The sequence below is a fragment of the Aquila chrysaetos genome, chromosome 17, assembly GCF_900496995.4.
Source record: "Aquila chrysaetos chrysaetos chromosome 17, bAquChr1.4, whole genome shotgun sequence".
In the NCBI taxonomy this organism is placed as follows: domain Eukaryota; kingdom Metazoa; phylum Chordata; class Aves; order Accipitriformes; family Accipitridae; genus Aquila; species Aquila chrysaetos.
In genome coordinates, this window is record NC_044020.1 from 6,369,856 (window position 1) to 6,395,895 (window position 26,040).

The 26,040-nt window shown below is 40.3% G+C and overlaps 2 protein-coding genes across 2 annotated transcripts in view; one reads left to right on the forward strand and one right to left on the reverse strand.

The window, feature by feature from the left end:
• The first annotated feature begins 1,202 nt into the window (after positions 1-1,202).
• On the forward strand, positions 1,203-24,517 carry NT5DC3 (5'-nucleotidase domain containing 3). The gene is made up of 14 exons (XM_030040991.2): positions 1,203-1,434; positions 4,820-5,004; positions 8,566-8,640; positions 9,154-9,209; positions 12,858-12,948; positions 14,624-14,761; positions 16,305-16,365; positions 16,602-16,704; positions 16,850-16,951; positions 17,959-18,040; positions 18,394-18,480; positions 19,679-19,819; positions 20,187-20,251; positions 21,363-24,517. The coding sequence occupies exons 1-14, from the start codon at positions 1,248-1,250 to the stop codon at positions 21,622-21,624; spliced, it is 1,635 nt and encodes a 544-aa protein (XP_029896851.1). The 5' UTR covers positions 1,203-1,247; the 3' UTR covers positions 21,625-24,517.
• STAB2 (stabilin 2) overlaps positions 24,427-26,040 on the reverse strand; it is an 88,086-nt gene continuing 86,472 nt past the window's right edge. Inside the window, exon 69 of the mRNA XM_030040990.2 lies at positions 24,427-25,970. Coding sequence (XP_029896850.1) covers positions 25,920-25,970 — 51 coding nt within the window. The 3' untranslated portion in view covers positions 24,427-25,919. The remainder of the gene's footprint in view (positions 25,971-26,040) is intronic.

Genomic DNA, 26,040 nt, shown 5'->3' on the forward strand with positions numbered 1-26,040 from the left:
GGACTTTTGGCAATCACGGTTTTAATGTCAGTCAAGAACTCAGCCTCGGTGGGAAGGACAGAGCTACCCACTGACAGACACTTTGAAATCTAAGGCTTGTTTTTCTTTCAGTTTGTTGTGGTTTTGCCTGTAAAAATGAGGTGGGCGTCATTCTTTGTAAAAAAGAGAATGCTCAGAGTAGTATTTAGACTGAAATCCTTCAGATTTTTATCGGATTGCTGCTTTAGACGTATGGGGAGGAATGGGTGAGTAACTTCCAGACATAAGTGACAATGGGTTACGTGGATCTCCTTGGTGTAAGAACAAGCTGTGTTTGATGTTGACTGTATTGGAAAAAGAATTATGTTCCTTTTGTTTTAAAGAAAGTTTCTGAGCACATCAGGAATTCAGCATGTGGAGCTGTAACCTTTCTGGTGTGGAAGTGGTCTGGCCTTTGTTCTTCTTCATCCATGCGTCATCTAAATTTTTTTTTTTTACAAGTATTAATAGGTATGGTTCAAGTTCTCAGACTGTCAGGGTCTACAGCTATCAGTGGCAAGTGTTTCACAAGGAGCTGGGGGCCTCAAAACAGCACTAGGGCTTCTGCGGATTTCGTGGTATTCTTTGTATTACACACTTTATATCCAGCTTATGTTTTGAGCTTATTTTGATCATGGTTGGAAGCAGGTGTATATAGCACTTCTCAAGAGCACACTGGCTGGAAAAGTATTTGCTGTTGACGTGGTGTTTGTCGGGCAAGAATCCCAGGCCCCTCCTAGCACAGCGAGAGAGCGGAGGAGCAGCGGAGGCGCGAAGTCGGGGTACGTTCCCCACGCAGCTCCACTTGCCCTTGACCCGAGCGATAAACCTTCAGCGGTTGCCGATAAAATGCTGCCGGCGGTTGTGGACGGCGGGGGGGGAAAGCCGCTTTCCCTCGATGGGACGGCAGACCTGAGGGCAAGGGCCCCAAATACCCCGGGGTTAGCTTCCCCCGCCCCCGGGGCCACGGCCTCAGCTCTTTAGCGAGCCGCTTCCCGGTGAAGCCAAACAACCAGCCCCCGCCCCCGCAACCCAGCGCTGCGGAGGCGAGGCCAGAGCGCGGCGGGGTCTACGGGCCGCTCCCGCCCGGCGGGACCACGCTACCTGCCGCCGGGCCGGGCCGGGCCGGGTCCCGCCTCCCGCCTCGCCGCGGCCCCGGGGCGGAGCCCGAGGAAGTGACTTCAGCCGGCGGCGGAGCGGCACGGCGGGGCTGAGCGAGGGAGCGGAGCATGGCAGCGGCGGCGGCGGCGGCGCGGTCCCTGCTGCTGGCGGCGGGGCGGCGGCGCCGGGTCCTGCCCGCCGCGGGGCCCGCTCCCTACTGCACTGTGGCCCCGCAGGAGAGGCGGCAGCCGCCGCCGCCCGACATGAAGGGTTACCTGTGGTCGCGCTACAAGGAGGCCAAGAGAGTCACCAAGGGTGAGCGGCGGGGCCCGCGGGCGGCAGCCGCGCCAGCCATCCTCCTCCTCTCGCTACCTCAGGTCGGCGTGCCGCCGGTCCTGAAGGAAACAAATGCGTGCTGGCGGTTCGGAGAGGAGGAGCGGCGAACGCTGTGGGAGCCGTTGCGGCAGCGTGAAGGGCTCTGGGGGGTCCTCCGGGGCGGGGGGGGGGGGTCTCCCCGTGGTGAGCAGCCGTGGGTCCGACCGCCCCCGCGGTCATCGCGGCTGCGGTGCGGAAGCGCTCTCCCTTCTGGTGGTCCCCAGTGGTCTCCCAGTGTCAAACTGGGAGCGCCGGTAAGGCCGTCACCTCGGTGTGTCCTGAGGGCCGGGCACCCGGCGGACAGGCGCTGCTGGGGGCGGCCGCCCCTTCTTCTTGCTCTGCTCTGAAGAAGGGGTGAGCCCGCCAGACCACCCGCCGTCTGACCCAGCGGGGCTGGAGCTGCTCCGGAGAGCCGCGGGGGAGACGGCTTTGCTACGGCGTGGCTCGGGCCGGGCGAGGTGGCTGGCGTTGGGGATGTGTGGTGTGGAGAAAAGCAAACGTAAAAAAGAAAAATCAGGAAATTGGTCGTCTGTTTGAGGGGCTTTCCGCAACAGGCTGCTCTTCCAGAAAGTTGAAATGCTGTGAAGTCTTGGATGACTCTTTTAGTTTTGTCTGTGGTTCCACTAAAATATGAAGTGTTGAAGCCAGGGTAAAATGCTAATGATACGTGCGTGACTCTGGGAAGCTCCATTCTTCAGCCCAGCAAGGCAAAAAGTTAAGGGCCAAATACTTGCTTGGAGCTTGCTTGCTTCTGCCCTTGCTCTGATGGGAAGAGTATTACCAAGGTGCTTGACTATGTGATGTTTTCAGAGAGCCGAAAGAGAAAGGGGCAGCGTGTGTTCTGCAGCATCAGGTGGGCAAGCTTGTCCTGTAGTTGCAATGGGTTATGCTGTAGTCTTGCATGTTTTGCCCTTAAAAAAAAAAAAAAAAAAAGTATATATATACTGCATCAGCCTGCACTTAATAGTCTTGAGCATGAACTGGGGCTTCACTGTGCTGGGTACAAACGTAGTGTTTGCAAACATAAAATAGTGGCAAAGTTTCACAAGTGAAATAAGAAGCCGTGTTACAGATCTCAGAAGAATCTTATGGACTTTGGAGGGTGGGATAAGGGTTAGGAAGAAGAGAGTAAATGCCTTTTATTTTGTAATCTTTTTTTCTTTTCCTGTTTTTGGAATTAACTTTTTCTTATAATAAACCACACCCAGAAAATACTTCAGAGCTGAGGTTAGAGAGTAGGGTAATGTTGAGAGAGAATAAGTCAGTCAGTGGGTGTGGGTTGGCGAAAGACGAGGCAAGTGCTTCTAGAATAATTCAGAATGTTTTATTACAGCCTAAGTCACCCAATGGTTTCAAGTATGTGACGTTTCACTTAGTTACAGTGTTAGGATGACAAAGCTGTCCTGATTTTTGACCCAAGGTTTATAGCACTTGGGATGCTGTCTGCCAGCCAGAACTTCTAAGAGCTACAAACTGTTTATACTGTCTGAAAACAGACAGGCGCTAGTCAAGGTTTTTTTTTTTGATCTGAAATATCCTTATATATAGCTATACAAATATCTTTATTTTTAAAACAAGTGTTGAGTCACCAGGCTGCACAATTGAAATCTGAAAAAATACTTTAACTATAATACAGAAATGGGTGTTGTAATGTGATATTGGAAGTTCACTCAAAACTGTGGTTATGACTTCAAGTTAATTAAATGATTCATGGTCCTTTTTATGGAGTAAGAGTATTTGCCTTAATAGCAGCATGTCAGATTGCATTTGATTATTTTGTTACCTCAACTGAAAATAACATTTATCTCCTATATTAGTATAAGCAGTGACTGGAGATAGTAGGAGCTAATGTTTTGATTGAGGCTTATTTTGTTAAATCCCCTGAAATGAAAGATACAGCTCTTCATGTCAGATTAAGCATGGGGAACTCCTGGGATCTTTTCTGGTGAAAGAGATGCTGGACTTTATTTGAAACTTGGAATTAAACTCTATGAAATTGCTGTTCTTTCTCTCTCTTAAAAATTAAAAGACTTGGATATCTGCATCTGATGAAGTTGAATGGTTTCAGGTTACTGTCTGTTATTGGGCATCTGTAGAAGTTTCTTATTGTATCTGCCTGTCAGCTGTGCAGCAGTCTAAGGCATTGCTGTTACAAATGTTATTTCCCTTTCTATGAGTTGGCCAGAGTTTTCAAAATGGAGCACTATCTTTCTAACAGATCTGGAATCCCCACCCCTACCTGCGTTGTTGAGATGGTTTCTTCCCATGGTGGAGCACATAGTCTATCTGTCCTCAGAGCTGAAGATCCTGAGATAAGCTTGACCGATTCCTTCTAGACTTTTATGTAGAAAGTAACCAAACAAAGCATAGTCCCTTTAAACTCACCCTTCCAAGCACAGAGTTGAGATGAAAACTCCCCTTTTTTCCACTAGTAGGGATAAAGATCATGTATGGGAAGGGAACGAAGGAAAACATACTCATGTTTTATGCTTCCAGGAGGGTAGCATTTAGCCTCCTAATGTTGCTCTTCAATGTTTTCTAAACAAGAAATACAAACATCCTTAATGCTCATGTTGGTGTTGGTCCTAAAGTTACTTAATATGTTACGGCTCTATGTAAGCGGTCTTCTCAGACAAATATCAAGAGAAACATACCGTTAAAAATGGAAGTGATTTACACACACTAGGTACATGTGTGTAGAGAATAAGCAGAGTATTTTTGGTTTCCTGATTTGCTAGAAGGTTAACAAGCATAGCAATGTGTATGTAACTGTTGTTTGGAAAGTATGGCCATCGCATAAAGTTTACTTACTGAGTTGAAACTGAGTAATGTGGTAACCTTGAAATGGTGAAGGAAAAGAAATTAAAGCAATGTCAGATTAAAACAATGTCAGTTCTGCTTCTGGGGCAGAAGCTGGGCCAAATAATGGGAGGAGAAGACAAGGCTCCTATAATAATAATAATAATCCTCCAACTCCAAAGCTCATTTTCAAAAGCAGTAATAAATGTCTTAATGGAGTTAGCAAAAGATATATATATGTCGAGTCTGGGGCTCTCTGATGAACGAGATGCCAGAACGTATCTTCTCTCTTGAACTGTACAGAGAAAAGTGTGCTTCAAATAAAAACTATGGGTCACAAAGACAAGTTAGGGACAGCATTTTCAATAGCATCATATTGTTAAAGATTACCTCATTGGTGTGAATTAGTTTGATAGTTTCCATCAGCATTTATCTATATTTAGAAATTGCTAATGGTTTTCTATGTATTTATTTAAATAAAAACATAAGGCTGGTATAACTTTTTTTTTCTCTCCCCTGTTCCCAGAGTTGGTTCCTTCAATTATGAGTAACATGCTGAATCCAGATGCTATTTTTTCAAACAATGAATTGAGCCTGTCAGACATTGAAATTTATGGTTTTGATTATGACTACACATTGGTCTTTTATTCTAAACATCTGCACACGCTGATCTTCAATGCTGCTCGAGATCTTCTTATTAATGAGCATCGGGTAAGTAAAACTAATGGAATAACAATAAACTTAGGAATAAAGAGTAAAATAAATAATTTCTAACTGAGAAGGGCATAGCTCATCTTTTCATGCCTCAGTCCTAGCTCGTTTCCCTTATAAGACATTTTGTACAACAGCTACATATGAACCACAGAAGTCCTGGTTTATTCTCAACTGCAGTTTTGAGCGGAGGGCAGTGTGACAACTGTTAAGGAATAGAGTTTTGTTCACTTTATTTTTTTTTAATGTAGTGGTGTGGTTTTTGTTTTTTTCCTGATTGTCAATTATTGGAGTCACCCTAATAAGTAAGAAGCTTAAAAGTTACCATTACTCTGTTTTGGGCATTGCTGTGAGTGCAGTGATTAATTTCCATATGAAATATTTTTAGCCTGACTTCTTGGGAGGCCTTTGATTGCACTGTGTGCTTGCAAGGTGCGCTGTACGTGCCTGGTGTTACAGCTGAGTTAGCTGAAGGGGCAGCGTGTACAGTGATGCCGTAATCAGAGGCTGGATACAACAGACACCCGAGTAAGTTTTCAGCTCAATAGTCCCCGAAGAGGGGGCACTGCCCTGTTGCCTCACCAAGCAGTGTGTTTGCATCGGTGACCCGTTGACATCCAAGCAGCTTGGAGCTGGTTGTTGCATAGTTTGGGGATGGGAGAAGTTACTGTGTGTCGGGAAGCAGGGGGGAGATGGGTGACTTGGGAAACTGAAGGCATTGCAGGGAAAAAGATTGGAGAAAACGTGGACTGAAAGAGGCAAAGTTTATTGAACTGTAGGACTTGCACGAAAATAGACAAAATTCCACCGAGTAACTTAATTAATAAAACTGCTTGTGTATTTTATACAACCTAAATCTGAATGGGTGATGGTGTTCTACTTTTGTATTTGAGTCTAAAGGTTAGGAGCTATATATAAACTTCTATAAATATCCCTGGAAGAGGAACAAAACTTCATGGGCACTACAAGCATACACAACTTGATCCCCCTAAGATTTGGCAGGTCTTGGTAGCAATTTCTGTAGGATTAAAGCTATGTGGTTCTTGCAAAAAACGGTGTTACTGTAGGAGTCAAGATTAATTCTTGTAGACAAAAATTCAAACGTTGCTCTGTCTTTACTATTTGAATGAATTCAGGTAGTAATAACTTTCCGGTTTGTCTCAAAGTCTCTTGAGTTCTAGTAAATGAATCTGTAATTACTTTTTGAGACAGCTTATGGAAATACATCATCTCCTGTTGAAATTTATTGAGGGAGAAGAGTTTTCATTAATGCCATCTCTGTAGCTGCTTATACTGTTAATGTTTTTCTTGCCTTTAACGTTAGAAAAAAATTCTAGATAGTATTGCCCATTATGACTGTCACAGTCAACCTAAAAGATGGCCAATTTTGGTCATGGCAGTGTAAGAATCAGAAATTGCAAAATGCGGTGTGGGGAGCAAGGAATTTTGAAGTGTGTCCAAGAGAATAAACATCAGTTTAATGCTAATCTTGGAGGTGGCAGCAGGTGTTGAATGTAAACTCTTCCTCTTGGTTTTATTTCTTTCCTAATGGACGGGCCTTATGCCACCTTATCTGGACTGCTGTTTCAGTCCAGATATATGTATTCCTACCAAGATAGTAGAGGGGTAAGCAAACAGTGCAATTTTTATCTTTTTTCTTTTTTTTTTCCTGTTTGGCTTGTAAGGAAGCTTTGATTTATGTGCCAAGGTAGGCTCAATCTTTTTCTCATATGTACTGACATGCATGCAAAGAGACAGCCTTCTAGTAGAATAAAGTAAAGTAGGAAAGTCAAGTGTGCAGAAATTTGAAAAAGTCAGAAATTAATTTCCTTGTTCATGCTTGATGTGGCTGCTTTGGGGCATGTCCAATACATTGTAGTTTTTAATCGATCACATTCTATATCCTCCCCTGATGTTTTCCCTTGTTTCTTCTGCTTCCATGTTCCCTGGCCAAATCTACACATCTTCCCAACCCGTCTGTAGGCTTCTGATGCTGTTCCTCATTCAGATCAGTAGCATCCCCCACGTTTTCTGAAAGTGGTAGTAGGGATGATAGTTCAGAAGTTAGGAGAAAGGACTATTTTCTTTAACTGTAGATGCCTGTGCTCAGTACAGGCACAATCTACAGCAGTTGCAGAGCAAGTCCTCGTCAGCATAGAGAAAAACTTTGTGGAGAAAGTGCTATTTATTTTTTGTAAAAGTAGCTAGAGCCTCTGTTGAGGCTGTATAATCTACTTTTTTTCCCCAAAGGCTTGTAAATTAGGCATGTATGTATGGAGATTGTTGTAGAGAAGGTGGAGAATGTGCCCGAGATGCATTTGTCAAGTTCTAAGACTGCTGTAGCCTGTGGGAGGGAAATGAAGGATTGCCTTTCAGTTGGTTAATCAAAGGAACGATAGTTTTCTCAGGCCTTGTCAGAAATGACTGAAGCATTTTGCCTTTTAAAAACAAATGAACAAACTCCTTAGCCCAAGGCACACACCTAACATATTTTTTTCATGGCTAACCTATGCTTAAAGCAGGCCAAAATTACAGTTGACTGAAAATGGGCTTGTACTGAAAAAATGTTAGAAAACTCTCTAATAGGTGGTGTGAGGTACCTGTGCTATCTGTAAAGAATCTGAGGAAAGAGTAAATGACACAGACATTCAATTTATGTGCATCTCTAAACGACGTGTTACAAATGCTGTCCAGGGTAAACATGGTTGGGTCACTGTGGTGTTCTTCTGAGGCAACTCGCCATGATGCAAAGCAAGTGCCCAACTTGCTTTCAGGATCTGACCTTTATGACACACTGTACCTCAGGGAGAGTCCCTGTTAGGGGAGCCTGGCTTCTCCAGGTAACATTAGCCATTGTGAATTCTCTTCTTCCTTCTTCCCCATTTGTGTTTATTTGCAGTGCACCGTATCTTTAAACACCTCTGGGCTCTACATTTCAAACTCAACAGTCTAAGATCAGGAGTATGATCTGCACTGAGGGAGTCAAAACAGATAGCTGTGCTGCTTTTATTTCTTGCCAAAGATTTTTTTGCTCCTGTTAATATTGATGATGATGTATTGTTTTTTCTTTCAATAGAAGTGAGCAGTAAATTTCAGGTATCTCTGTAAATTAGGGCATGTTCTTGCGTTTCTAGCTAGAAGGTTGAGTTGGAAACGGTTTGTATAGTCTGTTTCATGGGGAGACTTCACAATGCAAGGTAACTCAGCTATTAAATTTTAGGAAGTTAATAAAATTTTGTTTGTTTTTCAAAGGTGCATGTATCAAAATAACTTTTTGAACAAGAGGCTAATGTTAAAAAGTGATCACTACAGAGTACCTGGATGTCCAACTTTAGGTACCATTCCTCACTTAGATTTGAAACAATGACCTTGAATTCTGGAAAAATGTTTGACTTGTCTTGCGCTCTACATATGTTCCTGCAAATATCACCAACCTATCAACAGGCCTCTTAATGACTAGTGAAAATGAGAAGCATAGAAAACTTAGGCTTCTAAAATTCTACAGAAGCAATTTTTTATTTATTATGGATTTAAAATCAAATCATTACTCTCTTTTCTTAGTATCCTGCAGAAATAAGAAAATATGATTATGATCCCAACTTTGCAATCCGAGGACTTCATTATGATGTGCACCGGGTATGTATAAATAACTTTGTGATGAGTTATGTAGTGCTCAGAACCTAGCCAAAGAAAATAAATAGGGCTTTTAAGTCTTCCAACTTTTCACTGTGTTGATGTATAAGGATTTTGTTTCATATTTTTCTCTTTCATAGCAAGCTTGTGTGTGGGTTTTTTTTTTTTTATAGCTCTTAAGTAGAAAATGTTTTGGGTGTTCTGTTTTCATGGTGGGTGGGGGAAGACAACTTAGAGTGCAACAGAATAAACGTAAGGAGGCATCTGCTAGTAGGAAAAGTTACTTCTTCATGACTTAGCTCAGGTCACTGGGCAGTGTTTCCTTGGTGATTTGGCAAGCCCTACGTAAAAGTCATTGATAAAAGTATTTTGGAAGCTATGAAGGAAGTTGAACTGAAGGTGCTCAGGCATTCTTGAGACAGAAAGGTTATAGATAAAATTGCTTTGATTTTTATAATTTCATGTCAAATAGTTGACATGATAAAAACTGATATTTTTTCCTCCCCCCCCCGCAAGGCATTATTAATGAAGATTGATGCTTTTCATTACATTCAGCTGGGAACAGTTTACAGGTGGGTAAAATTATTTCCTATTTATAATAAAAATGTATACTCTTATTTTTTTAATCTCTTAGTTGCATTTATTAGTGTACATCTTAGGTTCTTATCAGGAACAGTGCCCTGACAAGCACAGACATGAATGAACGTTGCAGTCTTACTGGAAGGGGGTTTCTTTGCACCTCTGTGTGTACACACAGACGTGCACACACGTTTACTGACTGGTAGAGTAGAGCTGATTCCCCAGTTCAGAGCTGGGGAAGTTGGCAAGCTGGTTGGTCACATAGTGCTGACTCACTTTGTTTCCGGCTGTTAAATTGGCTGAAAGACATCTAAAAATACGCTGATGACTTCTCTGCTGTTGCTTTCTGTGTAAATAATTGTCACAGAGTGCCTCTTAGCATGACTTCGGTGTGGTTGTAGAGACACTGGAGACGTCTTGTTGTGTTTGCACAGAGCTTTTAAATTTGGACACATCAACCGCATCATACTTACAGAATGGAGCACAACTGCTTTGTGCCTGCACAGCCTGACGCTTTTTCAGTTTACTGAATTGATGTAAAATCGTCAATCTCTGTGCTGTGCTTCATTACGTGACATAGACATACTGTATGTGATCTTTGACTGGAGAGTTTTTAGTATGGCTTAGTTTGCTGTGATGAAGCAGTACTCATTTGACTGACATGAACACCACACTTGGTACCAGATCTTAAATTAAACAAGAAGCCTGAGCACCTTTCTTAACGTCATTGGACAAAAAATTTTCTTTTGGGGCCAAAAGATAATGCAACCTTGAAGTGATTTACTATGGGGGACTGTATATGGTAGTATGAAATTATAATAATGTGCTTGTTACTTCTTTTTGTTTGCCAGTCAGGCAGATGGGTAGATGATTCAGCTGTAGTCGTTGATCTGCTCTTTTACGAGTTATGTCTGAGATGCCCTTTGGGAGAGAGGAGAGTAAGGGAAGGAAAATGAAAGAGGAAACAAGGTGGCATGGTCCAGCTTATGCTGTCAACATAGTAGCTATGTAAAGCTGCCAAAACAATGTGTTCTGTATGTATCATCAGAGTCTGAGTGAAACTTTATACCATCTGTTTGAGTGTTTTATACATGCTGATGTAGAATAATTCTTGTGTGTTTAAACTGACAAAACCTGTTCCTGTGGTTTTTGAAGGAATCGTTTATGCAAGGCTAGGAGGGAACCAGAGAACTCGGTGTGAAGGTCACTGATTGTAAGATTCATTTAAAAAGGCTGTCACATTTTTACATTTTTCACAGTGAAAAATGCTAGTTTGCTAGATTAAAGGCTAGGTGAAGTAATCAAACTACATTTATCTGTAGAGGTATGTAGTAGAAATATTAAGAATGGTATGAATGGAAATGTGTATGTGTGAGAGCACCAGAAGAAATGTTGATAGAAGGGACAAAAGGATGGCATGCGTTGGTGGTGCCTGGATCGGTTGGTCATCAGGATATCATCACATCTGCACGCTGTTTCTGCAAACACCTGTATGGGGGTGGGGGAGCAAAAAAGAGGCTGAAGGCTTTGAGAGATGATGTCGGGAAGAACAGTCGTATGACAGGAACTGTATAGTTACCTAGACAAGAAGATGAATGAGTGGTGAGTCCATCAGCAGTGTTGCCTTATGACTCAGAGTGGGACAGAATGAAGAGGCAGGAGATCACAGTTGCTGTCAACTCCTACTACAAAAGACACATCCAAAGCCAGAACATGATGACCAGTCAAGAAAACTCGAGAGGTGTTGAGATTTGTTGAAGAGCTGGTGTCCCTTGTTCTCCGTGTCACCCAAAGTAATTCTGGACAGACTGCTAGACCACACATCTTGGTATGTGTGAGTCTATGTGACAGCGAGAGTGAAAGCTACCATTTCACTCAATACTTTATCTTAATTTTGTTTAAAATATTACCTTTGTCTTCTATGCCAGCACTGAGTTTTGCTGTCAGTTGCTGCATATCTGTAGTTCTTGGGTTTTAACCTCCTGCGTGTTCTGTGCGTGTGTAGGTCAATTATACAGCTGAAGGTAGCAGGACTTGCCCAAGCGTACAGCCTCATTTGCATTGAGAGGTGTAAGCAATTCTGGTATCCCTCTAACAATGCACGTCTCCAAGAGCAGCGGTGGGAGCACTGCTGTAGGTGAACTGTGATGCTTTTAGTGCCATCTGTCAATGCTGTCAGTGGAATGAAATAAACTTTGTAGTTATACAGCTGGACTGTGAACTATGTCATGACTATGAGTCTTCTAGTAAAACTAATCTACAGCTTTGCCTACACAGTTGTCTCTTCCCCTCTGCATTTCATGTATGTCTATTTTCCTCTCTTGATTTGTGCTTAAGTAGCTCCTGATCCCTAAGCCTTTTCTTTAGCAGTATTCAAATACCACTTGGCATAGTTGTCTGCAGACTAGAGGATGAGTCAGTCCTTCTCAATTCTGATCATATTATTTGGTATATGTTTAACATTTTGGTTGCATTTCTTTGTGTTTACTGCTGTGGAGTGGGTGGCGCTGGACTCTATATATTACAAAAGTAAAGTATTATCTGCCCTGTTTGTGCACAATACTAACCTGAACGCTGGAGTCCTACCAGCAGTAGCACAGAGCTATGTACAAGTTGATGTAGCACTGAGAAGTGCAGTAAAGGAGCAAGTTAACACGGGACTCTGCTACCATAGCAGCCCTGAGGAAGTTCATGTATCATGCCCTTCCACTGCAAAGCTGGTGTGGATGTTAAACACTGAAAGTACTAGGCTTATTAATTAATTTATTTACTTTTTAATGCCTCACGACACTTCTGGGTGAGACCAAGAAAAGGAGGCACTGAAATCACTGTCTGTCTTAAAAGGCTGCAAAACACCATAAGTAGGCTTGGAAAAAGGGACCAGATGATCTGGTTTTCATTTGCGTTCTTTAATCTTAAGCAAAACCTCAACACTTCTGTGTCCTCTGGTGAGGATGTTTGCATGCCTGCAGTGTTTTAGATGCTTTAGTGCAAGATGCTTGATACTTTAAACATTCAAAACCAAACCAAAGCCTTTAATCTCTTAATAGTTGATAAAGAAACTGCAGAGAGATGATGTCTCCTACTTCCCCATTTGTTGTTATATTTTTATATTTTAATTACTTATCAATAATCCTTCAAATAATCTTAAATTTTGGGAAACTGAACTGTTGATACAGTTTAAAAGAAATTCTTACTTAGTTAAAGGTTGTGTATGTTTTTCTTTCCCTTGAATCTTCAAGGTCATGCTGCAGAATAATCTGGTTTAAAACGCTATCACATCATCAGTGCTGTATGAAACAAAGGCAGAGTGAGGAATTACTTTGTGTTAAGAAACTGGAAGCTCTAACTACTTCTTACAAACCCTTGAGGCATAGTTTCAATGGAGACTAATTAGCTCTTTTCCCGTAAGAAAGTAAAAAGGACTTAAAATTGGAATGTGTTCTGTGTGCGTCAGCCTGTTAAATGTTACTTGTTCGGTTAGGAAAAATGCTGGTTTAACTTACAGACTAAAGTGTTCCTATGACATTATTAGTATTTTAATAAGCTCTGGATCTAAGTGTTAATCTGTCAGACTTTCATTTGGTAATTCTTGAAAATTTTAATCTGACTTTTGAATTAAAGCTAATGTTGTTTTCCAGAGGCCTCAGTGTTGTCCCAGATGAAGAAGTCATTGCAATGTATGATGGTTCCCATGTCCCTTTAGAACAAATGAGTGACTTTTATGGAAAGGTAAAACCACAAACTGCTCCTTAAAAAAATTTCTTTTTTTTTTGGAGGGGGGGGGGGTAGCGATGTTTGCATTTTGTTCTTGTTCTTACTAGCAGTTATATTTTCTCAATACATGATTGACTTAGTGCTGGATGTGGAGTTTGCCCTCTAAAGTGACAAATATCTTTTTTTTTCTCCTACTCGCTGTAGTTTCTTCTTTCACTGTTCCCTTGCCCACTCATTCAGACAGAGAAGCAGAACATAGGAAAATCAAGTGACTTGCTCAGTGTTGCACAGCAAATCTGATAAAGGCTGGGAAATGAACCATATCTGGTGCCTTACCCTGGCTATGTACTTCTTCATGGTGGTCTAATGGCTTTGCTGAGGTAGCAGCAAGTAAATGTATGGAGGCATCTCTTGCATACAAGCTGGCAGAGTGATAGTAAGAGGATTTGACAAAAGATGAAGGATAGCAGATAAAGCTTTTAAGTTTCGGATGTGACTTTTTGGGGAAGGTTCATCTTGCTGGTAGGTTCCTTCCTCTTTCCTAAATGAAGAATGGTGCTGTCTTTTTAGTAAAAACCAAGTTTATTTTACTTCTTTTACTTATGGATGTTAATTCGACATTGATGTGAAAGACCCTTCATTGTGCTGTGGAGCATTTTGTTGTTCTTGCACTTGTTCTTATTTTAAGGAGCTGAACTTAGAGTTTCCAAATCTGGTCTCTGCAGCAGTTCTGAATATCGCCATGGCATTCCCTGTGGGATGCCTTGGTCTCTGCAAGTCTATGCTTTCTTTGATCTTGGAAAGGACTGTGACAGGACAAGAGGCCATGGGCACAAACTGAAACACAGGAGGTTTCCTCTGAACATCAGGAAATGCTTCCTTTACTGTGAGGGTGACCGAGCACTGGCATGGGTTGGTTGCCCAGGGAGGTTGTGGAGTCTCCATTCTTGGAGATTCAGAAGCCATCTGGACAAGGTCCTGGGCAGCTGGCTCTAGGTGGCCATGCTTGAGCAGAGGGGTTGGACAAGGTGACCTCCAGAGGTCCCTTGCAACCTCAACCCTTCTGTGTTTCTTTGATCTTGACCAGTGTGCTGTCTTGTGCTGGTTGCTTTTCTTCTCTTCTTGAGAAGTATTTGGCTTGTATTTGCTCTTGTATGATGAGATTCTCTACTTTTGTGAAACTTAACTATAGTTACAGCTTTTGCAGACTAGAAATCTTTTTCTCTGTTACTGCATTAGTTATTGTACATTCTTACAACTTTTTATTATCTCTTTTCAAGGAGGTAAATTGTTTTGTGGTCCTAATTAGTATTCCACTTATTAAAAAAAACCCAACCAAACCCAAATACCAAATCCTCCACCCCCATCACAATACCCGGTGCCTCTTATTTATACAAGTGCAAACTTCCAGTGAAGGCCTAAGTCCTTCTCTTGACTTTTAGCTGAGCGCTGTCTTTTATGTGTTTATGAATGAAAATACTGCTATTAAGAGTATTGAGTATTCTTAAGCCAACACTTTTGTCGGAGTTATTTTATTGAAAGTCTGTTAGTTTGAAAAGCATCTAAAGCAGTGCAAACAGTGATGGCAAAACTGAATATCTGCAACTAAACTGAAGTGTTTATACTGGAAATGTTCTAATCTGAGAAATGCGTGACCTTTTTTGCTTCTTTTTTCTTCCCATCCCTGTAGAGCTCACATGGAAATACAATGAAGCAATTCATGGATATATTTTCCTTGCCAGAAATGACACTCCTTTCTTGTGTGAATGAGTATTTTCTGAAAAACAACATAGACTATGAGCCTGTTCATCTCTACAAAGATGTAAAGGTACTAGCTTTGAAGATTTAGGTAAACCTCTACGTTTGTGCGTCTTCTCGCTGAGCACTTCAGGAAGCTTCAACCTGTTGTGTCAGCTCCAGTGAAATACCTCAACTTTAGGTTTTGTATAGAGTAATTATTGCCATACAACCATAAAGACATAAGTAAAATGAAGGTAGACCTTGGAAAAGAAACATTGAATAATTTGAAATTTGTTTTAAATCTGACGTTCTAGGGCTGTTGCTCTTTTTGTAGGTTTGAGGGGTGGATGGGGAAAAGTGAAGAAGCTCTTGTATGTCAGTAAATCTTCTTTTGATTGTTATTAAACGTGTACTTTTCTTACTACCAGGAATTGTAAGAGGCTATAGGGAATTCCAGTTTGGAGCTTTCAGTTGTACTGCCAATGTATCTTTGCTAGTATATTATCATTTGCTCTCTCTTGCTTTTGGTATATCTATTTTGCCTGTTTTCCTCTCTTCCTCCTCCTTACCTTCCTAGTAATAATGACTAGAGTAATTTGACCCTCTTGATTCCTCAGGATGTATCCTGCAGCGGAAATGATTTTATGTCATGGTTATTAAAGAACAGAAGAAGCCATGCCCAAGTTCATGGTATTTGTCTGCACAGGCTTTCCATCCAAAACCTTTTCCTGGCCCCTTGTTGACATGTATTAAACTTGTGTAGTGTATGTGCAGCATATGTGATGCACCTGAATGTTGAATTTCTCACTTTCCCAAGCAGATTAGATGGGTTTTAAGAAACTTTTGACCTCTAGAGTAATTTTCTCTTCTGCCTATTGTTACATAGAGTCAGAAGGCTAGTTCTTGTGGTTTCTGCTGAAGTGTTTGTAGAAACTTCTGTACTGCTCAGCATTACCAACATTTTGGAAGCCCTATAGTGGCATTTTTTGAGGATTTTTAGGACATGCCCCATTTAAGTACCAAAATGGCAGTACCACTTGTCCTAAACAAAGCTGTCTGGTGCAGAGCTGGCTCAGGAGAGCTGCCAAATGCTTTCAGAGCACCTTATGAGTACTTTGCTTAAGCATTTAGCTTCTTTCATCTGTTCATAAATTTCTTTTTTTAAATAACCAGGGCATTTGTGAGTGATCATAATCTAAAATCTGTCTGACTTAAAAGCTTTTGTTTTGTGGTTTGTTTTTTTGTTTGGTTTTTTTTTTTGCAAGAGGAAAGGAATGCGTTCTGCTCCAAAGGTCATTGGAAATCTGCGATGGCTCTGCTTCTGCAGAGGGCTTTCACCCTGCTTCACCCTTCTGAGCTCCCTTTCGCAGTTGTTATGTAAAACAGCCCCTGTGCTATACAGTTTTTTACTTCCCAAAAGTATGAAGTTAGTTTCTTGGAGGACGGGCTTACTCTTTGTCTAGTGGTGACATATATATAATGAACATCACATGGCTTTTCTGTAAAGTTGAAAGTGTAATTCAGAGAAAGGAGTTGTTTTAAAAACGAATTACTACTGCTGTTCAGTGAGCATGGTTTTTATACTTGAAAAGATTTTTCAGTTCTTTAGTGCTCTGTTGCTTTCCTGACAGGATTCAATCAGGGATGTCCACATCAAAGGAATAATGTACAGAGCAATTGAAGCAGATATTGGTAAGTACTAATGAGATCACCTGTCAAAGCTTTTTTCACTGGTAGTATAATGATCTTTCTGGCTTCCTTATTTAAGATTACAAATTCTAAATTTTAAAGCTTGAAAGAGTTATCTCTACTTGTCTAAGGTGCCTTTGTTAAGTATAACCTTATGTTCTAAACACTTGGTTGAATGCAGTGAAAATGCTGATGGAAAACGTTTTCAATTAATGCTGTATTTTCCCCAATACTCACAGAGAAATACATCTGCTATGCCGAACAAACTCGTGCGGTGTTAGCAAAGCTGGCTGATCATGGCAAGAAGATGTTTCTCATCACAAACAGTCCTAGCAGCTTTGTGTAAGTGAACAGTTGTTTGCTGTTCAACTATACGTTTTTAAAGGATGGGGGGGGATGAGGTTCTTGAATGTAATTCATTATATTATTGAACAGATAACTGCACTTCTGTTATGCTTCACTGTTAATATCCCTCTGTCCTTTTTAGGGACAAAGGCATGAAGTTCATAGTCGGCAAGGACTGGAGGGATCTCTTTGATGTGGTCATTGTACAGGCTGATAAGCCAAACTTTTTCAATGATAAGCGAAGGTGGGTATTTAGTCAGTAAAGAATGATTCAAGCAGCTTATTCCATATAAGGCTATAGAGCATGGTATGGAATATTTTAATTTAGATGCAATGTAAAATGAAATCATATTTGCTGAAATCCTGTTTAAGGTCATTACAGAAGGTAGCAACACCCAATGCTGAAGTCCAGATATTTACCATTTCTTACCTGAGAAAGTTCCAGTAGATGAACCAGGTCTACTGGACTGAGTTAGGGTCACAGAAGCTGTTTTTAACATCTTAGCTTGTAAGCTGGTGAAGTGTGTTCCTTTCCTAATAAACCTGAGAAATTTTGGTGCCTTTCAGAATCAGCCCCTATCTGGAAATCTCTTTCATTGCTTCTGTGTTTTGTGGTTTTTTTTTTTTTTTTTTTTAGTCACACATGATATTTGAAGGGCTGACTGGCTGACAAACTGGAGTATTTGGACTAGTTCAATTAAGTAAACACATTTGTAATGCGTATACACTACTCTTACGCTTGAAAAAGACCTATTCCTTTATGTGTACTTAAGATTTGAAAGTGAGATAGAGGGAGGTGGGATTTTTTTTCCCTTTTCTTTTTTTCATTTAATTTTAAAAAGAACTTTGCTGTATGTCTTGCCCCCAGTCCTCTTGCCCCCTTCTTCTTCAGTTGTACAAAATGAAGTATTGGGCAAGATTTTTGCACATCTTCACTTTTTTGGTGTTCTCTTCTCTCCTTAATGGCAGACAATTCTGACTCTGTCTGGGATCCCTGCCTTAGTTCTCAAAAGTTGTTCTCAAACCCTGTTCTAAATGTCATAAGCATACTGCATAGATACATTGTATTTCACTGCCTAAAGTGAAAGTTTTGGAGCTTTGCTTTTTCTGTCTATTACAAAATGTTCAGGTGCTAGAGAGCTTGTTTTCCTTTTGAAAGATGAATATTTTTAGTACTAAAATTTTAATCTTCTCCTAAAAAGTGTCAGAATTTCTACAGCAATGTATCAATTATATATAATTCTATTCTAGGCCATTTCGGAAGGTGAATGAAAGGGGAGTATTGCTTTGGGACAAAATTCACAAGCTGCAGAAAGGTCAGATTTACAAACAGGTATGCTTTCAATAAACTCTTTCAGTTCAAATTTAATACCTATTTCCTAGAATCCCAAGCTTCTTTAGATATCATAAAGGCTTCTAAAAGGTAGATATATTCTTTGAGAGTTATTTTAGTGATTGAAGTGGTACAAATTCACTGTTGGTATTGTATGTCTGAAGTTTATTTACTTGCCTCTTGAAGTGACAGTATTACTGAAATCGCCTGTAAAATTTGGGATTCATGATACATAAACCGAGGACAAGATTCTTGATATGAAAATATTTTTAGCGGTGTACTAAATTCCTTTTTCATGCCTATGAAGGTGCAAGTTGCATGCCACTACAATGTATGTGTCATTGTTTCCACAGGGTAACTTGTATGAATTCCTGAAGCTTACTGGCTGGAGGGGCTCTAAGGTTCTCTACTTTGGTGATCACATTTACAGTGACTTGGCAGTAAGTAGTTTACTTCCACAAAATAGGATAAAAGGAGAGGCTTTTTGTTAGTTTCCCCGTCTTCCTCCCCAGTTGTTCAATATAACATACTTTCATTTGAGATTTCTAAATACAACAAAGTTTGAGTTGGTAGTTAAGCCATATTGCTTTTCTTGCAGTGAAGAAAATTGGTGCCATAAAAGGCCAACAATATTTTCCACCTGACTTGTAGCATTTAACTTATTTACAAACTGCACTCAGGAATGTGTGAGTTTGTATTACTGATCCAGATACTGATTGTGTTAGATGTAACAGAGAGTAAACACAGATATCCAAACATACAGGATATGGCTGGTTTGGATGACATTTACTACGAAGTGTAATAAGAGCTGAATGAACTTCTGTTTTGAATGCAGGAGGCGAACTTCCTGTCACTAATGTTAAACTTTCTTTCTTCCTGAGATCTTGCTATGGTTTGTAGCCCCACTATCCAGGCACTTTCTTACTACCTTATGAACAAATGTACTGTTAACTGTTACTTTAGAGTAAGTGACCACCACTTAACTCTTTTGTAATTGATTGTATATGAACGCCTAGGTATGACTTTCCACTGCCAAGCTGTGGTAACATGTTTCAGCAGCAGCGGATGTTAATGTTTTTGCCCCGATCTGCTTTTAAAAAGAAAAGTAAGTTTGGGTGCTTCAGAAGGCTGAGGGCTAAAGGAAGGAGGATGCAGCTCTCTTCTTTCTGACACAATGGAGGAGAGAGCACAGGTGGCAGCTGCCTTGTATTGTACTTGTCAAGAGGAGCTTGAATAGCTGGGGGTCCCGATACAACCCTTCTGTCAGCTGAGTGTATGGGTAAATACCACAAACCCAACACACGGTTTTCTCCAGATACTTCTGACAGCAGCAGAGGTCTCATGAACAAGAGGAATTTCCTACTCTTTGTTTTAAACCTAATGAATTAGTGCTTATTTGCAAGTGTTTATGTGTTCTTTGTCTCCCTCTTTTTAACAATGTGGGATTTGAAGCTTACTCTGAAATCAAATTCTATTGCCTATTGGCACAGTTAAGTCCCACTGTTTAATGTTTCTGCTTATACATAAGAAGCAATTATATTAGTGCCCCTTTGGGATAAACAGTGGTCAAATTCTTCAGTTCCTTTAAGTAGTTCCTTTTAAGACTAATACTTATATTTTGTAATTCTTGGTAAATAGGATTTGACCCTGAAGCATGGCTGGCGCACTGGTGCAATTATTCCAGAGTTACGATCAGAGATTAAAATCATGAACACAGAGAAGTACATTCAAACCATGACCTGGCTGCAAACCTTGACAGGATTACTGGAACACATGCAGGTTTGTTCTATGTGTGTGTAATCGGCTCTGTATAGCAGAAGAGATCTAGCCAAGTTTCTAAATGCTGGGCATTGACGTTATGAGTGCTTTATGTCTCATTAAAGTTCACCGGTTTGACTGTAGATAAATAAATGCAATTATTTGCGTGGCTAGTTAATAAAAGTTTTCTCAAAATCTTGTCCCCTTCCTCCACTGGTCAGCCTGGGTTGATTCCTGCTTTCAGTTGTTTAAAATGCGTGTGGATAACTTCTGTATACTGATCTCTGAAGCATTGCTCCTGTCCTGTTAGCTGGTAAGGGTTTATTAATGGAAAGGCTCATTTACAAGTGCATCCTTAGTTACCTGTTATCCATACTTTACATTCCAGATTCACCGTGATCCTGATTCACAAATGATTTTAGATGAATGGAAGAAGGAAAGAAAGGAAATGAGGTAAGACACGGGAGATGAAGAATTTGCAATATGCTTCATGGTAGCCAAGTGTTTTATGTGATGACTTCCACAGGTTTCTTCAGAATTTCTCTCCATCCCTGATGTATATTCCCTGGTAGTTCCAGACCTTCTAAAATTGTCTGTGTAAAGCAATATTCTACTTGTCTCTTGTGCAGCTCTTCTCCCTTCTGACCTTTCATGAATATGAACCCCTTTTCCCTGTTCCCCTTCTTTGGAACAGATGTTAGTTTTCTGTATGAAAGGGTAACATCATATCAAATACTTTTCCCTCTCGTCTCAGTTCTCCTGTTCCTTTATGTTCAGCTGTCACTGTTGCTATTGATTACACAGCTTTACTTCTGCATGATTTAAAAATGTGTTTCTATATCAAGACTTAGGTCACTTCAGGTTTTTTAGATGATTTTTTCAAATTACGTACAGTACATTTTAGAATACACAGAAACTGGGCTCTGCACTAGACTAGCAGTGGACTCATCACAAAGATAAGTAATAGGGCTAAAACTCCTAAAAATCTGTTATTGTGAAGGAGCAATGCCTAAATGCAGGGTATGTGAAGTGCGTAGTTGGCAAGTCCAACAGCTGTACCACCAGCAGCCTTCCCCAGAAATGTGGAAGTAAATGAAATGGGAATGATACTTGGCAGTGACTAATAACAGAAGTTAATTCCAAGATGTGTTTAAACTTTTTGTGTACATTAAGCCAAAGCTTTGTGTTTTTTTTAAAAAGTCTTTTTGGGACAAGTGGATGTCACGAGGATTTAGATGAAGCCAAAAGTTGTCTTTCACAAACTCTAGAAAGGAAAGCTTGAGATACCATGTTTCTGAAGTCAGAAGCAACTTATCACTGGTTGTAGTGGGAGAAGTGTGAAGCTCTTCTGTTCGTTACTGTGATTGCTAGATCTGGGCTACATACGTGCAAGAGGTGCAGAAATTTCTTACGTGGTGCATTTAAGTGTTTTGAAGTGCAATGGTAAGAGAATAATGCATAGAACAGATTGTAGGGCCTGCTTGCTTCAGCTTCTGGGTGCTAGCTGGTAGAGAGATGTGTGCAGGTATGTTCATTCTCTTTGTTTTCTTTTTTTGGGGGACAGGGAGATGAACAGGAATTTCTTCAACGCACAGTTTGGAAGCTTATTCAGAACTGATGAGAATCCGACTTATTTCTTAAGACGTCTCTCTAGATTTGCAGATATCTACATGGCATCATTGAGTTGTCTCTTGAACTATGAGCCTGATTACACGTTTTATCCAAGAAGGACTCCTTTGCAGCATGAACTTCCTGGCTGGTCAGACCAGCTGTGTACTGGTACATTCAGAATACCTTTCCTACAAGAGACAGTTCAGATCAAATAAACACTTGGCAGCTTCCTTTTAAAATGGGCAAATATTATCTTTTTTTTCTTTTTTGAATGTACATGTATTTTATTTAAGTCGCTTAAATCTGTTCTCTTGATTTAGGTGTAATTCGTACTTGTTCTCATGAGTGTTGTACCTATTGTCTCCTCTCCTGCTCGGAGATATAAAAACTCCTTTTACACACAGAAGAGATGATGGACTGCCAAAATAGTAGTGGGCTGGGAGGGAGGGCACATTTAAGGGGAAGAACCGGTGGTGTTCTGGGGTGGTTGGTTTTGTTCATTGGAAATTTCGATCTGCAGCCTTGTGGTTTACAAAGACAGACGTGTACTCACTGTTCTGGCCCTCTTCAGCGCTCCAGCTGGAGCCTGTAGTGGATCTTGGCACTGAAAAGCTTAAATCCAGTATTAGTAATTCAGTGATACACAGTTAGTAGCCAGTTTACAGTGAGACTGAGAAGGATGGTGTATGCATCTTAACTTTCCTTGCTGCCATAGCTAGAGCCTTATCTGTACCTGAACTAACCGCTGTAATGTTGGCGTGGCTCTGCTGCATTGCAGTGATTACAGAGCTGGCAGGCTCAGGCTGATGGGCTTTTTCTCCTGTCCATGCAGTTTCTGTTCTTGTAATGTCTGTGCTTGCCTGTCGGTGGACCTGAGCCTAAAACTGAAAGTGACAGTACCTTGGGCCGCTTCAGCTTCCTTTTGTTAATTTCTAGGCACCTTTCTTTTTAAGTTTCAAAACACTTTAAATATCCACTCTCTAATAATAAAGCCATTTCAAGAGGTCTTGCATTTTGCATTTCAAAGTGGAGGCAGATCTCTGTCAGGCTTTAGACTGATCCTAAATGCTGCTTGTTAAAATTTTAAGTGTCTTACAGTGGTATGTAATGTGGTTTTACTGTTCCCTAGAAGAGAAGGTATTTCATATAGCCTTCAGTAATGGACTTTTACAGTCGAAAGTAAACACGCACAATAGGCAAATGAGTTAAAAGAAAAATGAAGGAATGGGAAAATGAAAACCAGAGTTTTCGGATGACATTTTTTTAGCTCAAGCCCCAGAAGCTGAATTGGGGGTGGTGGACAGTTTGCATCAAGCAAAATAATTTTGGTGGCGCAGATTGGAAGTTTTATTGAATTACTGAAATTGCAGATAATGCATGAACACAAACTCTGGGTAGTATATATATTCCAAAGATGTGAGCTGAAAAATGTCTCTTTTGCACAAGGAAAACATCTGTTGATGTGTTTCCTCAAACAGGCACTTTATAGAACTGCTATATAATTGTTTTTAAATAAGGATGCTTTCCTTTCTCTGCATCCAAAGGAGACTTTTTTTTTGTTTTTTTTTTTAACTGGTGCTTCCCACCCCAGCCATTTTAGAAGGCATTATATGATTAATATTTTTCAAATTTTAGTTATTAAAGGCTCTGTTTTTAAAAGCATGTAACTAACAAAATATATAGCATTTGATATTCTTCATTTTGAGGATATCACTTGCTTCCTACCATGATTGTCAGGTAAACAAACTTTTGGCGACCAAAAGTTTTCTTGTTTGGTTTTCTTTTTTTTAACCTGTATTATGTGCAAGTACCGATATTGAATTTCACATGCAGTATCTTTCCTATTCTTAAAAGTATGTTTGCAAAGTAAAGAATGTATTCTAATCTAGCCTGTACAATTTCATAAGTAGTTTTCCTGTATGCTTGAAATCAGTCTGAAGTCCTCAGAGGTGGTTATAGATTTTATGTTCATGGTTTTCTTGCGCTCCTGTTTCAAACTTGATGTGGAACACTCCTGACGTGTGTGTGTGTTATTTAAACAGATGAATATACTTGAAATGAGTAAGTTCATCCGACAGTCCTGCTGTTTTGCTGGAAGAAAAAGATAAAGTTTTGCAGGAAGTTAAGTTTGGCTTTATCAGGAGACTTGTTGGTGGGGCTGTGCAAGAAATATTTAGCATAACTTGATAATGAAATGTGGGGATGGAAATACCCAGATTTGCCTTCAGTTCTTTATCCTAATGCTCAGCTAGAACCGAACTTGGTGCTACATGTGTGTAGCACCTCTCATGCTCCAGAGATTTCAATGCACTGTTTAAAAAAAAAAAAACAACAAACCCAAAAAACCAAACCCCAAACCACTGTACATTCTCTGTCTTACTACCAGCAAATAATAATATTGTTACTCAGTTGTGCATTATTGAATTTGATAATGTTTTGTTGGTTATAGCTCTGTGATATTTATTCCTTTAAAGCTGGCTAGGAGTCAGTTTGCCTAATTTACCTGTGTTAAGCAGGAACAGTAATGTTATCCACGTAATACACATTTTGTTTCAAGATTATTTTCTCCTCTCCAACTTCTTTTCTCTTAACTTACAAATCAAACTTCTGTACAAAGCTATGTTACAACAGCCAGCTGAAGGAAAATCTTGTTTATATTGCATGACTTCTTGAAATAAACAACCTTGCATGAAAAAAAAGATTATGGGAGGGTTATGTTCCTTTAAGACAACCCAACTACGTATAATATGAATTTAAGTGAGAATTTTAAAGTGTATTATTTATTTTTCAGTGCTAGAATGCTGCTCTTTAACTTTTAAAAATGTCTTGCATTTTTGTAATGATTTCACCTCGGCACTCTCTGCATTACTTATTTTAACCTTGTTATGTTACTGACTTCAAAGAGATTTTTGAGCATGTTTAAAGGACATATTCATTTTGGGAGTATAGTTCATTTGAACACCAAAGCAAGAAGAAATTTTCATTCTGTTCTATCAAAAACACGGAGGATAATAGTCTGTCAATAAAAGAAGAGTTTAATGAACTGTAGAACTTTTTTTGTGATAAAAATATTTAATGATTATTACAAAAATAAATGCTTGGACTTTATCTTCTGGTCCCTACGAGCCTTAATATTTTGGGTGACTGGGGAGAAGGAAAGAACATGAGTTGTATTAATTGCAAAACTCTGTGGGGAAAACTCCCCTAAATACGTGTGTATGTTTTCAGTGTGTTTGTGTTCTAAATTTTTTAATATTTTATAGGTAAAAAGAAGCAAGCATGCGTAGGGGGGCAAGGGAAGGAGTCAGGGAAATGACCTTTACATTCCCTTGGTTGTGCTTGATAGCTGTGTCAACAGCCCCAGATTTGTCTGCATACCTTGCTCTGCTGGGAGGCATCCTGGGGTTGCTCTCGGAGGTAAGGAATGCTTTCCTGGAGTGACACCTTCCCTCCTGCCCCCCACGCGTAGCAGACACCAGGAAGCGTATCACAGGGGAACGTTACTGCTGCTAGCAAGAAAATCTTCCTTTTCTTGCTTTTTTTGGTTTCTGCAGCGTTCTCACAATTTGCTATGATATTAATGTTTTGAGGGAAGGAAACAACAGCGAATCAAACTCGAGTTTGATTCACTTCTAATAGTACGGTGAAAATCGCAGCTGTTACTGCTGTGCGTCGGTTGAAAGGCAATGTTGACGTGCTTGGTAAAAATACGGTATGTGAACAAGCAGGTAGCTGCTGCTCCTCTCAGAGCTAAAAAACTGAATGTGGACGTGACATGGCAAGGGTATGTTCATCTTCATTGTCCACTTGCCACAAAAATGGCTGAAGTAAAAACTACCATTTGAATGCTCTCATGTCACCTGTATTTCTTGCTAAAGCTGCTACGATTACTATTTCCCTTTGTACACTGAGGGGAGATGTAAACAAAACACAGTCAAGTTCGAGGAAAGACAGAAAAGCTAGAGGAGGCAAGTGGGGCAGACAGGATAGTTGTGTTTCCTGCTGCTGAAATTCTTGCAAGAAAGTATACTAGCAAAAAATCCCCTCGGTTTAAAAATAGAGGTTTAAGACATGTTCTGTTTCACACTTGCCAGTTGTAGTTGTAACAGAGCCAAAACGAAAGCGTAGAGCCTGGAGTACTAGTAAATTTAGGGTGTTTGCCAAGTTAGCAGCCCTGTGTGTTTGAGGCCATTTTAAAGTCTCTGAAGAAGAATAAAAGCAGTTAAATAGCAGGCCAGTGAAAGTCTACTTTTCACAGAGGTGCTTCTGGGTAGGTTAGTCGAGACTCAGTTTTGCATTTGGCACTCATAGTTGGTATTGCTCAGATCCAGCCAACACTTCTGAGGTTGGCAACTCTGTGAACTCTGTAGACTGCATCTTAAACAAAGCTGTGCTCTTTGGTTTTTAATTTGTAACAAGATTTCATTCCCTGCAACCTGTAGGTGCTGTTTTTTCACAGTAAGTGTAAATAGAAATGTGTTTTATAATTGACTAATGCCGAATTCAGTCTTTAATTTTGATCATGAGGACCAGTCATCACAAGCTGCTGGTCATCCGAATCCTGTAAAATAGAAGAAAAAGAAAATCAGACTTGAACATTGAGTTAAGAAATGAAAGTCACTTTTTGGCAA

Bases quoted from the DNA above. Each gene is read 5' to 3' on its own strand.
- NT5DC3 (XM_030040991.2), top strand. From the start codon at position 1,248: ATGGCAGCGGCGGCGGCGGCGGCGCGGTCCCTGCTGCTGGCGGCGGGG. The intron at 16,705-16,849 runs GTAAGTGAACAG...TGTCCTTTTTAG, and splicing joins AACAGTCCTAGCAGCTTTGT to GGACAAAGGCATGAAGTTCA. The intron at 16,952-17,958 runs GTGGGTATTTAG...ATTCTATTCTAG, and splicing joins TTTTTCAATGATAAGCGAAG to GCCATTTCGGAAGGTGAATG.